Raw genomic sequence first — 13,850 nt, forward strand, 5'->3', positions numbered from 1 at the left:
CGGAAACCAATGACCTAAACTAGAGGCTTGGCAATAAGAGAAAAAAAGCTAGCCTTTCATATCGAATTTTATAATGAATTGATAAGATTTGACGAAGATTCATCTGAAAGATCTCACGTAACTACTAGAAAAATCACAATTAGTTTTTGTTATTAGTTCGTTACGGTATATACGCGTCAAAATAACGGCCTCTAAGAACTATACTTAGTAATAATAACTGTCATCTCTTTCCGGTCTCTCTTTCTATGATATTGATTCGCCGCCGTTAACGATTTTTCAAATTTATCGCGAGATCATATCCCTTATTTGAAAGAAGTCATTCTCAACTTCGCTACTATTTGTGACAACTTGAGCCACAACATTTAAAATATCTCTGTCATTTACTAAGTTTGAGCACGCTCTTACTCTTGTGGTCGCCCGGCCGGCCCTTGGATGTGTCACAACTCAAGACTACATAAATGTGTGGGATTAGAATCAAATATCCGGTTGCTAGTGAATCTAGCGATTGTTTCGAGGATCCCTAGGGTTTCGGTTATAGGGTGTGTATGTTTTCGGGTATAAAAAGAGTGACGCCGTTTTTACCTTCATCCGGCAGCAAACCAGTGATGGAGAAAATGAAGCAGTAACTTTCATACAGAAATTTACAGCTGAAGAAGAAGAATAAGAATATCAAATCCCAATTCAATCAGATCAACTCGATAAGCAACTCTTTCTCTATCTAACTCTTCTTTTCAAATTTTTCATTTAGAACTATAAAAAATTGATCTTTTTTTTTTTAACTAAAATTGAATAAGAAGATGAAAAATTCTAATTATTTATCAGAAGATATATTGTTTGATAATATCTTTCCTAGGCTTCCCTTGAAATCCAATTTCAAATTTAGATGCATATCAAAGTTATGGAATTCTTTACTCACTATGAAACTTGATCATTTGAATCCATGGATTCTATTTTACCGTGAGCATTCAATTTCTTCATCTTTTCTTCATTCATATCTTCAATTTAAGTCTGATCATAATGGGTATTCATTTAAATTTATTTACTCAGAATTAGGTAAAAAATTAGACATTGTTGCTAGTAGTAATGGTTTAGTTCTCTGTGCTTCACAAGATCTATCTTGTACAATGATGTATTTTGTTTGTAATCCATTAATCAAAAAATGGGTTTCTCTTCCTCCTATTCTTAAGGATCATACTTCTCAATTAAGTGGAATTATCTCTGATTCTTCATCTTCTTCTTCTTCTTTCAAGGTAATTTGTATATCTGATTTTTGTAAACCATCTTATAGTTTCCTTGTTGAAATCTTCTACTCTGATTTGGGTAAATGGGTATCTTATAAAGTTTCTTCTCCTCAATTAGTCACTTGGAAATTTCCTATCAATCGTAATATGGCTTATCATAATGGGGTTTTGTATTGGTTTGATCATAAGAACAGAATAGTTGCTTATGATCTTAACAACAATGATGTTGGTGTTCGAGGTACTCGAACTAGGGAAGATACTCGTGGCTTTAGGGAAGCTTATAGTCACTGTCATTTGATTAATTTGCCTGAGGATATAGATGAAGGTGGTGATTATCTTTTACATTTTCATGAACATCTTGGAGTTTCAGAAGGGTTTCTTTGCTATTGTAAAGTCGATCGAAGAAGAATGAGTTTGAGTATGTGGGTTCTCATGGAGGTTCATGATTCTACAGTTGGTCAAACAAGAGAATGGGTTTGGAATTTAATTCACAAAGATATTGAGTTCAAAGATGTTTTAGTAGATCATGAAGATACTAAAGCTACTGATCAAGGTGTTGTTAGATCTTTAAAACCTTTAGCTTTTAGTCCGGGGGATCGAAATGTGGTCATTTTAGCTTGTAATGCTCACATTTTGGAATATAACATCAAGACTAGAAAATCCAAATTGCATCGAAAACCTTCGATGGATTCGAGTTCTTTATCTTATACTGGTATAAATTTTTCGCCTGTTTTGGTAACACCAAAGCCAACGATACTTAAACCAGCTACTTGGGATGTAACTGGAAAAGACTGAATTTCATTCGTATCGAAAAGTCTGTTATTGTACTTATTGATTGAAGTTCTTATATTTGTCTTTGTTGTTTTGTTTGTTTTATTTTGGCTATTTCATTTGATGTGATAGTGTACTAAAATGGTGAGGGGTAATTTTGATGAAACAATATAATAAAAAAAAGATTGAATGATCATTGGTTTTTGTTAGTCTAATTTGATTATTTGGATGTGTACTTATTGATTTGTTTAGTTTTTAGCTCTTGGTTGAATCTTAAATTGATCGAAAATGAAATAATTACTTTCACTCATTTTGAGCCTTCTTTAGGTGTAGTGAGACACACTCCAAAGAAAGTCAACGTTTCCGTTGCTTTGGGCATGGCGACCATTGTCGGTGGATCACATCAAACATGAACTTAAAGATCTGTTCCGATCTTCAAACCTAACCAACTCAACATCTTTTTCTTAGCGGATTATGTCTCAAATGTATACTCTGTGCAACTTGTAATCCTTCCTTGTGCAATGTAATCAGTATGATGGAAAGTCTCACCTTTTGAGCTAGATACAGGAAGTGAGAAAAAGAGAGGACCAAAACCACACCCCATCAATTGTATCAGAGAGGCTAAAAAGCACACCCATCAATTGTATCAAAGCTTTGATTTACCCAACTCTTTAAGTCCGAGAAAGGCTAAATAGCACACCCATCAGATTAGAGAGAGATAGAGATCAGAGAGATGAGAACAGAAAGAGGTCGGAGAAAGAGAGATTTGTGAAGTGGTTCTTTCAAGAGAGATTGAAAGAGAAAAATATTGGTTTGAAGAAAAAAAGATTATTAATCTTGTTAAGCAATTTAGTTTGTGGTTATCTTCTTCAGCTTTTGGTGATCTAGAATTTGTTCAAATCCCAAGGAATAAGAAATCTTTGTATCCTCTTTCTTGTTTGGTTTATCCACCATAGGTTTGGTGAAGAATTAGTTAATCCTTTATTTGTTTAGGGAAGAATTGTTATCCAAGAGTATTTCCGCACATCTTGAAGAATTGGTTAATCCTCTATTCGTTTAGGGAAGAGTTGTTATCCAAGAGTGTTTCCACACATCTTGAAGTATTGGTTGATCCTCTATTTGTTTAGGGAAGAATTGTTATCCAAGAGTGTTTCTACACATCTTGAAGAATTGGCTTATCCACCATAGGTTTGGTGAAGAATTGTGCAACTCATTATTAAATCATAATGGAAGATTTCTATACTAGGTCTCGTGGTTTTTTTACCTTCTATTTTGGAGGGTTTTTTTGCCACGTTAAATTATCTTGGTGTCTCTGCTTTTACATTCACATATTTTATCTTCATATTCCTGAACAAGTTAATTATGTTATTTTTTCCCAACAAAAATCTACCACGAAAATAACGGTTTATCAGAAAGACAGATGAAAGCCCAACTATATTCCGAATTTTTCCTTGTGTGTGTACAACTTATGTTGTTTCTTGTTTGTGGACAACGTGAAGTTTACTGAAAGTGACCAACTGAGAGCCTGGGAGGAACTTCATCTTCCGTTCAGAAGATTCCAGGAATGATGAACCTAGCTAGAAGAAACTTCGAATACTTATAACTAATAATTATACAATCTTAAATCCTAATCATCGAGAAACACGTTTGAACATCATGTGGTCTATGATTTCCCTCCCTAACATATCTAGATTATAAAAATGGCTTTTGCATGAACTAATTGATAAATTTAAGAACATGAATTAGATACCAACACCCATCTCCAAAAGTATTTCTTGTATTGGACTAGTAACCGCGACTGCTTCCTGCAAAATATCATAAAGCATAGTGTTAGTGTATATTGTTCTTTAGGTCTGTGTTTGTATTTTTGGTTTATTTAAGGGTCATTCTTGTAATCTTGTACACACTCTCTTTTTATATAAATATACATCTACCCTACTCTTTAGGGTATCTTGACTTCAAATCATTTACATGGTATCAAAAGCAAATCCCTAGAAGTATTCTCTACTTTGTTTTTCAGTGCACATCCAGCTTCTTCCTTCTTCTTCAATGGCCGACTTCACTGTGAGCCCTTCTTCTCCTTCTTCTTTTCCCACCCAAACCCAAACCCATTCTCCCTTTCCAGCTCTTTCCAACATTGCCAATCTTGTATCCATAAGACTTGACAATACTAACTATCTCTTATGGAAAAGTCAGCTTCTTCCAATCCTTCATTCTCAGGACTTATTCAAGTTCATTGATGGTTCTTACCCATCTCCTCCTGAGTTTCTTCCAAGTTTATCTGAATCCTCCTCTCAACCTCAACGAAATCCAGAGTATGTTTTTTGGTATCGCATCGATCAGATGCTCCTCTCGTGGCTAAATGCCACTCTAACAGAACCCATTCTCAGTCAAGTTCTTGGATTAACCACTTCTAAAGATGTGTGGGATTCTCTTGAGAGAAATTTCTCATCTATCAACTCTGCTCGCCTAATGAATCTAAAACTCCAGCTTCAAACTCTCAAAAAGGGATCTCTCTCTATTTCTGACTATCTCCTTCGTATCAAATCCATCTCGGACTCTCTTGCTGCTATAGGTCATACTGTAGCTGACTCTGAGTTGGTTCTTATTGTGCTTTCAGGCCTTGGTCCTGATTATGAGAACTTAGTCACCTCCATTACTACAAGACTTTCTCCTCCCAGCTACTCAGAATTTCACTCTCTCCTTTTGACTCATGAGTTTCGTCTGGAGCTTACGAAACCTCTCACTGTTCAACCCCCTGTTTTCTTTACTCAATCCTCGTCTCCAACTCCTCGAGCTCCACAATACTCTGTCCAAAGAGGTAACAGAGGAAGACAAAGTCGAGGTGGTTATCGAGGAAATCGAAACTGTCATTCAAACAGAGGTAATTACAGAAATACTTCTTACTCTGTTCTTGGACCACCACCTTCATCCTCCTCTCCTATTACTTGTCAATATTGTGGAAAACCTGGCCATTCTGCTCGTCAATGCTTTCAAACTTCCAAATCATTCTGATTTGGCTCACTCATTTGCTGCCATGGGGATTGAATCAGCTCCCCTGGATCCAAATTGGTATATTGATTCAGGAGCATCAATGCACATTGCCTCTGACATTGCATCAACCTCTGCTCGGTCTGAAATTTCGGCCCCTGATCAAGTAATGGTGGGAACAGGTCAGCTAGCCTCTGTTTCTGGTATTTCTAACATCTCTCTTCCCTTCACTTCTATTTCTCTTAAAAATGTGTTACTTGTACCTTCTTTCAAAAAGAATCTCATCTCTGTTTCTCGCCTTCTCCATGATTTTGATTGTTTTGTGGTGTTTCATCGAAATGGTTTCTTCGTTCAGGACATTCCAACAGGGAGGAGACTCCTGGTAGGAACGATTGATCATGGCCTATTTCGTCTCTCTCTTCCAAACGCTTCATCACCACCAATCTCCTTGCTTGCATCATCTCACTCTTCAGCCTCAACCACCACCTCTGAAGTTTGGCATCGTCGCCTTGCTCATCCTCATCTGAAAGTTTTAAATTTCGTAATAAAAAACAATGATTTAAGAATTAAAAAGTCTGTAATGAATTTAACTAAATGTTTGAGTTGTGTTTCAAGTAAACATCATCGTCTTCCTTTTGATTCTGTTATTTATCATTCTTCTGCTCCAAATGAGATCATTCATACCGATCTTTGGGGACCATCCCCTGAGATGTCGATTTCAGGTCATCGTTATGTTCTATTGTTAATTGATGAGTTTACCAGGTTTACTTGGCTTTATTTTCTCAAAACAAAATCAAAAGTAAAGTTTCATTTTCAAAATTTCAAACTCTTTGTCGAAAAGCAATTTGGCAAACCCATTAAAGTTTTACAATCAGATGGAGGAGGGGAGTTTGTTATTTCAGACCTATCTAACTATCTTATTCAAAATGGAATTCATCATCGTCGTTCATGCCCACACACTCCCCAACAGAACGGACTTGCTGAACGGAAAATCAGACATTTGGTTGAAACTTCCCTATGTCTCCTTCATCAAGCTTCGATTCCAACTAAATATTGGCCGGATGCCTTTCAAACAGCTATATATACTATCAATCGGTTACCGACTCCAGTTCTTAATAATCTCTCTCCCTTTCAAAAATTATTTAATTTCAAACCTTCCTATCATCATCTTCGAACTTTTGAGTGTAGATGCTTCCCTCTTTTGTCTCCCTATCGAAATTCAAAACTCGATGTAAAAACGAAACCCTGTATTCTTCTGGGTTATAGCCCCAATCATAAGGGCTATAAATGTCTTGATGAAAGTTCCTCTCGCCTCTATATTTCTCGACATGTCCTGTTCGACGAAGAGGTTTTTCCCTTTTCTTCATCTTCGTCTTCACAAACTGAAAATTTGAAAAACCCTAACTCTTCTCCGTCTACTTTGACTTGGACGGTCAGAGATGTCATCTTTCCCACCCAACCCAACGGTTCTGTACCCACTACCTTTCCACGTACACAAAACGCGTCGTCTTTGTCCTCTCCAAGTGGTCCCACTTCTGTCACGCGCTATCCACCAGCGACATCCTCTGAATTACCACCTGTCTTACCCTCTCCAGCTGGTCCTTCTGTTCTCGACCAAACTGTCGCTACTGCCACTATTCCCTCCACTACTCTGCCATCTGTCCCTTCAACCACACAACTGACCTTGTCTCCCTCCGAAACCCTAATTTCAAACCAAATCAACGAATCTCTTCCTACTTTACCAATTTCTGTTCCTGCAAATGTCGACTCCTCCATTCCTATTCTCCCATCAAACCCTTCTTCTTCTTCTATCCACCCAATGGTTACTCGATCTAGGGATGGAACTCGCAAACCTAAAGTCCTTCTATCCCAATCTGTCTCTGCTTCCCCTTTTGATGAACCAACAACCTTTTCCTCTGCTTCGAAGCATGCTCACTGGAGAAAGGCTATGGAGGATGAAATGGCTGCTCTACTGAAAAATAAAACTTGGTCTCTGGTACCACCACCATCAAATGGAAATATAATTGATTCCAAAAGGATTTGAAAGGTAAAACAGAAAGCTGATGGCTCGATCGAACGTTACAAGGCAAAATTAGTTGCTCGTGGATACTCAGAACAGTATGGAGTGGACTATGGTGAAACCTACAGTCCTGTGGTTCGACCTGCGACCATTAGGACGGTTCTCTCTCTTGCTGTTACAGGTAATTGGGGTATTCGACAACTCGATGTGAAAAATGTGTTCCTTAATGGGAATCTTCAAGAAACTGTTTATCTAACTCAACCTAGGGGTTTTGAGGATCCTTCAAACCCTAATTTTGTTTGTAAGTTACATAAGGCTCTCTATGGCTTGAAGCAAGCCCCTCGAGCATGGCACCATTGTTTTAGTGCATCAATTTTAAAATTGGGTTTCAAACAATCGATATCCGATCCCTCAATGTTCTATCATAGGGCTTCTCATGATCTCACTGTGCTATTATTATATATGGACGACATTATTGTAACCAGTTCGTATCCTGGTTTATTACAGTCCCTTATTAATAATCTCAAGCTTCAATTTGATATGTCTGATCTTGGTGATCTTAGTTATTTCCTTGGAATGGAGGCCACTTGATCATCAGAAGGGTTAACTATAACACAACGTAAGTATTCTTTGGACTTACTTCGTCGTTTTGGCTTAATTGATTCAAAACCAGTGGCTACTCCTGTAATCACTGGAACAAAATTATCAAAGAATGATGGTGAGACTCTTCCTGGTCCCCAACTTTATCGAAGTATTGTGGGAGCCTTACAATACGTAACCCTAACTCGACCAGACATAGCTTATGCTGTGAATCAAATATCTAAGTTCATGGGTAAACCGACAACTCATCACCTGATCGCTGCTAAAAGAATATTCCGATATGTCAAAGGATCTCTTGATCATGGTCTATCTTTCCGGCGAGCCACGAGTCAGCCTCTCATTGGTTATTCAGATGCTGACTAGGCTGGCTCGCCTGATGATCGTCGATCTACTTCTGGATATGGTATCTTCCTTGGCCCGAATTTAATAGCTTGGGCTTCAAAAACCCAACCCACAGTGGCCCGATCGTCAACCGAGGCCGAATATAGAGCTGTAGCCCATGCAACTGCTGAAATTATTTGGGTCCGAAATTTACTACATGAGTTGGGACTGCCCCTATCTGATTCTCCGATTATTTATTGTGATAATTTGAGTACAACTTATCTTGCGGTTAACCCTATTCTTCACTCACGTACCAAACACGCGGCAATTGATTTCCATTTTGTTCGTGAGCAAGTCAAAGGAGGCAATCTTCGTGTTCATTTTATCTCTGGTGAGAATCAATTGGCAGATATTTTTACGAAAGGATTGCCATCATCAAGATTTCACGATCTTAATTTCAAGCTCTCACTAGTTGGTAGCCGTTCGGCTTGAGGGGGGGGGGGGGGTGTTAGTGTATATTGTTCTTTAGGTCTGTGTTTGTATTTTTGGTTTATTTGAGGGTCATTCTTGTAATCTTGTACACACTCTCTTTTTATATAAATATACATCTACCTACTCTTTAGGGTATCTTGACTTCAAATCATTTACACATAGTACTCCTTAACATGCACAGAGAAGACAAAATGAATCAACCAGTCGGTCGTATAGCGAAAACAAGTACAAGCAAAAAGCCCTCAGATGTCAACACTGAAGAATATTTTTAGCCGCTCACTCTGCTGCCCAAGATTGCTAACGTTCAAAACTGAAATTTTCTTGAGAAAATAAACTTGAAACTGTCATTGGCGTAATTGTAAGTGCCCAAAGATAGAACATTTAGTCGTATGAACTAGACTATATTGTAGGTGTTACGAGCAACATCTCTTTGTATTGAAAGTTGAATTTTAACGTCCCAAACCTATCAATTTTCGTTCCAATATCACACTATAAGGATTCAGATCTGAATCTATTAAATTCTTAGGTACTAGTTATTTTTCGGGTTTGAAATTTTAAATCATTTTTTATCACTGTATAAGAAGGTTGCACTCGGCCAAAAGCCAATAACCTAAAGTGGAGAGGTTTGACAATAAAGAGAGAAGCTAGCCTTTCATAATGAAGATTTGATGACAATTCATTCGAAATATCTCACGTAATTACCATAAAAATCACAATCAATTTTTACTTTTAGTTCGTTACAATATGTGCGCCTATATAACAGCCTCTTCGAACCATATTTAGTAATAATAATTGTCATCTCTTTCCGGCCTCTCTTTCGTTGATAATGCTTTGCCGCCGTTAACGATTTTTCAAATTTAGGAAGAGATCATATCCCTTATTTGAAAGAAGTCATTCTCAATTAGACAACTGGAGCCACAACATACTAATATTACATCTCATGTGTCACAACTCACATCTACATCAATGTGTTTGGGATTAAAATTAGATTTCCGGTTGCCAGTGAATCTAATGATTTGTTCGAGGATCCCAAGGGTTTCGGTTTTAGGGCGTGTATGTTTCGGGTATAAAAAGGAGTGACGCTGTTTTTACCTTCATCCGGCAGCAAACCAGTGATGAAGAAACCTTAGAATTTCACTCAACTAAAAATGAAGCAGTAACTTTCATACAGAATTTACAGTTGAAGAAGAAGAACATCAAATCCCAATTCAATCAGATCAACTCGATAAGCAACTCTTTCTCTTCTAACTCTTCTTTTCAAATTCTTCATTTAGACCTATAAAAATTTGATCTTTTTATAGTATAAAAAAGATTGTGAGAGGCCATTGACGGTGCTTCAATTGCCGGTTTCTTGGATTGGCAGTTTAAGGCAGTTTCTAAAAATGGCATTGGCGGTTTAGATGCATTGGCGGTTTAGTGCCAATTCAATTTGGTTTCCAAAAATTGGAGAATCCCACCGGCTTATATAATATATAAATAGGGGGTTGAGTATCATCAATCTACACACCAACACAAGCAACAACAACTCTTCTTTAGAGAGAGCTAAAGAGAGAGAGCAAGTGAGAGAGAAATTTTTTGTTCATAGTTTTGAGCGGTGTTAAATTTCTCGGTCGTCGAAGATTTAGTATAGAAGGTTAATTTCTATACGGTACCATCTTGGGACGAACTTGCGGGTTGTGTGAGTCGTCTTCATCTATCCTTCAATAAAGATTTCTTGTTCGCCCGAGGACGTAGGCTTTAAAGCCGAACCTCGTTAAATTCTGTTCGCATATTTGATTTTGACTTAGCTTTTCGATTAATATCCATAATCGGATCAATTTCTAGGATAGGTTCGATAGCTTCTGCGACTTTCAGTTATAACAATTGGTACCAGAGCCTTGTTGAGATTGAACGAAGAGAAGATGGGATCGAGAAGTGGTACGGTCAAAGCAGGGAAATATGAGATAAAGAAGTTCAATGGGAAAAACGATTTTTCTTATTGGCGGATGCAGATGAAGAATCTGTTAATCTCACAGAAATTACACAAGACGTTGATGGGAAAGAAACCAGGAGATATGTCAGATGAGGATTGGGAGGAGTTAGATCTCGAAGCACGGGCTACCATTATGTTGTGTCTTGAGAGGGACGTGGCGTTCCTAGTTGACGGAGAAACAACGGCGGCGGGTGTGTGGTTAAAGCTAGAAAGCAGTTTCATGACGAAAACTTTAACAAATCGGGTCTACTTAAAATCCAAATTATTCACATGTAGAATGGAAGAGGGTTCTTCTATTCAGGAATATGTGAATAGGTTTGACAGGATTATCTCAGATTTGAAGGATATTGATGTTAAGGTTGAGGTCTTGAGGATGAGGACCAAGCCCTCATATTGTTACTTTCATTGCCTAAATCCTATGAGAACCTTGTTCAAACTTTGATGCTTGTTGGTGATAGTCTAAGCATGGAAGAGACGAGATATTCGCTATTAGCGGATGACCTTCGTAAGGTTGCTACTAGCAGTATGGCGTCGGGTGGAGTAGACAAAGAACAAACACAAGGGTTGTTTGTAACGAGGGGGAGGAGTAATGAAAGGGGAAAGGGAAAGGGCGGGAAATCTAGATCCAAATCTAGAGGCTCTTTCAAGAAAACGTGCTTTAGTTGTGGTGAGCTTGGCCACTTTAAAGCGGCTTGTCCAAAGAGAAAGTTGAAGCAAAAGAACGAAGGCTACAAGGAGAAACAAGAGATGCAAGAGGCGGGATATGTGTCAGAAGAGGCGGATGAATGTTTCTCGGTGACAGAGGTGTCTGAGAAAATCTTCGATAAGTGGATGCTTGATTCAGAGGCGTCACACCATATGTGTCCAAATAGGGAGTTGTTTACTACCTATAGGAGTATAGATGGTGGTACAGTTATACTGGGTGATGATAGTATATGTAAAACTGTGGGACTCGGAACAATACGTATCAAGATGCACGATGGAGTGGTGAGAACATTGACGGACGTAAGACACATACCCGATTTGCGGAAAAATCTAATTTTCCTTGGTGTGTTGGAGCGGAACGGCTGTAAGATAATTATAGAGAATGGCTCCATAAAAGTCGTTAAGGGTTCTTTGGTGGTAATGAGAGGTACTCGTTACGGTAATTTATACAAACTTTTGGGGACAACAATTACGGGAGCTGTAGCAGTAGGAATCAGTGGAAGGGATCCAACGGCTAGTACGAGGCTTTGGCATATGCGCCTTGGGCATATGTCAGAAAAGGGTCTATCTTTGATGTGCGGGAAAGGCTTGTTGAAGGACATGAAGAAGCCTTGCATGGAGTTTTGTGAGCATTGTGTGTTCGGGAAGGCACACAGGGTGACGTTCTCTACAAGCAAGCACAGGAGCAAAGAGGTATTAGACTACGTACACACCGATGTCTGGAGACCGGCAAAGTTACCTTCCAAGGGTGGTTCCAGGTATTTTGTTACATTCGTTGATGATCATTCGAGATTTGTCTGGCTTTATTTTCTGAAGCATAAGAATGAGGTATTCAACACATTCCTGGTGTGGAAAGCAATGGTTGAGAACAAAACTGGTCGAAAGTTGAAGACGTTAAGGTCGGATAATGGGACCGAGTACACGGATGGGGCATTCAAGAAGTTTTGTAATCAGGAAGGCATTGTGAGGCACTGGACAGTAGTAAACACACCTCAACAGAATGGAGTCGCAGAGAGATTGAACCGTACACTACTTGAGAAGGCTAGATGTATGCGCTCCAATTCGGGATTAGGCGTAGAATGGTGGGCAGAATCTGTTGCTACAGCTTGTTATATAGTGAACAGGTCTCCACATTCTTCTTTAGATGGCGGCATACCTTACGAGGTGTGGTCAGGTGAACATGCAGATTATGGGAGACTTAAGGTTTTCGGTTGTACGGCCTATTACCATGTTAAAGGTAACAAACTTGACAATAGAGCAAAGAAGACAATTTTCTTAGGATATGCTACAGGAGTCAAGGGTTATCGGCTATGGTGTACGGAAGACAAGAAGTTTGTAATCAGCAGAGATGTGGTGTTTGATGAGTCATCTATGGTAGCTATGGTGAAAGCTACGGTGCCTAGTTGTGGTGATGTTGGGTCTACTAAAGCTCAAGTAGTGGAAGTAGAAGCCGAAGACCAACGGGTTTCTAGGAATCATGATCAGGTGGAGCATCAGGATAAAACTCAAGATGAGGAAATTGATGAACCCGATCATGAGGAGGTTCAAGGGGAAGGTACACAAGTTTTACAACAACAACAGCAGGATGTTTCGGTACACACTAGGCCGAAACGGTTATATAAGCCGGTACAGAGGTTAGGGTCAGACAAACCTCTTAGGCATTACGGGCAGGCAAATCTGGTTGAATATGCACTCTCGGTGGAAGACGACGAGCCGGTCACCTTCAAACAAGCTATTATCGCGGAGGAAAGAGAGAGTTGGTTGGTTGCTATGCAAGAAGAGATGGAGTCTCTTCACAAGAACAAGACATGGGAGGTTGTCCCATTGCCCGAAGGTAAGTCTGTTATTGGTTGTAAATGGGTGTACAAAAAGAAAGAGGATTCTTCCGAAATCAAGGGTACAAGGTATAAGGCAAGACTAGTGGCCAAGGGTTATGCACAGAAAGAAGGGGTCGACTACAATGAGATTTTCTTACCAGTCGTGAAACATACTTCTATTCGGGTGCTATTGAGTATTGTTGCTCACAGTGATCTTGAGCTGGAACAACTCGATGTTAAAACTGCCTTCTTGCACGGGGATTTGGAAGAAGAAATTTATATGGCTCAACCTGAGGGATACAAGGTTGAAGGTAAAGAAAATCAAGTATGTCGTTTGAGGAAGTCTCTTTACGGATTGAAACAATCCCCTCGCCAATGGTACAAACGATTTGATTTTTTCATGCTAAAGCATGGTTTTCGCAGAAGTGACTATGATTGTTGTGTATACATCAAGAAGCTTCGCGAAGGTGACTTTATTTATCTCCTTTTGTATGTGGATGACATGCTTCTCGAAGCATGGTGGAGATAGATAAGTTGAAATCTCAACTCAGTCAAGAGTTTGAGATGAAAGACATGGGCGCTGCAAAGAAGATACTGGGAATGGAGATTAAGAGAGAGCGGTCAAGTAAGAAACTGTACTTGAATCAGAAAGGTTACATCGAACGAGTAGTTTCTCGGTTCGGGATGCAGAATGCGAAGGAGGTGTCAACACCTTTGGCACCACACTTCAGGCTCTCGGGAAAACAATCTCCAACTACTACGGTGGAGAAGGATCATATGGATCGTATACCGTATGCTAGTGCAGTTGGCAGTTTGATGTACGCTATGGTGTGTACTCGTCCAGATATTTCACAGGCGGTCAGTGTGGTTAGTAGGTTTATGGCAAACCCGGGGAAGACACATTGGGAAGCTGTGAAGTG

General features: G+C 39.1%; 1 protein-coding gene across 1 annotated transcript; it reads left to right on the forward strand.

The window, feature by feature from the left end:
• The first annotated feature begins 444 nt into the window (after positions 1-444).
• LOC147553072 (F-box protein At3g26010-like) lies at positions 445-2,095 on the forward strand. The gene has a single exon (XM_086670895.1). It carries the CDS (start codon positions 798-800, stop codon positions 2,034-2,036), a length of 1,239 nt encoding a protein of 412 aa, XP_086527021.1. The 5' UTR covers positions 445-797; the 3' UTR covers positions 2,037-2,095.
• Positions 2,096-13,850: the final 11,755 nt, after the last annotated feature.

This window comes from Eschscholzia californica, unplaced genomic scaffold (assembly GCF_041429995.1).
Source record: "Eschscholzia californica isolate CP2 unplaced genomic scaffold, dmEscCali1.0.p SCAF_3, whole genome shotgun sequence".
Taxonomy (NCBI): domain Eukaryota; kingdom Viridiplantae; phylum Streptophyta; class Magnoliopsida; order Ranunculales; family Papaveraceae; genus Eschscholzia; species Eschscholzia californica.

Excerpts from the sequence above, each read along its gene's own strand:
- LOC147553072 (XM_086670895.1), top strand. The coding sequence starts at position 798 with ATGAAAAATTCTAATTATTTATCAGAAGATATATTGTTTGATAATATC.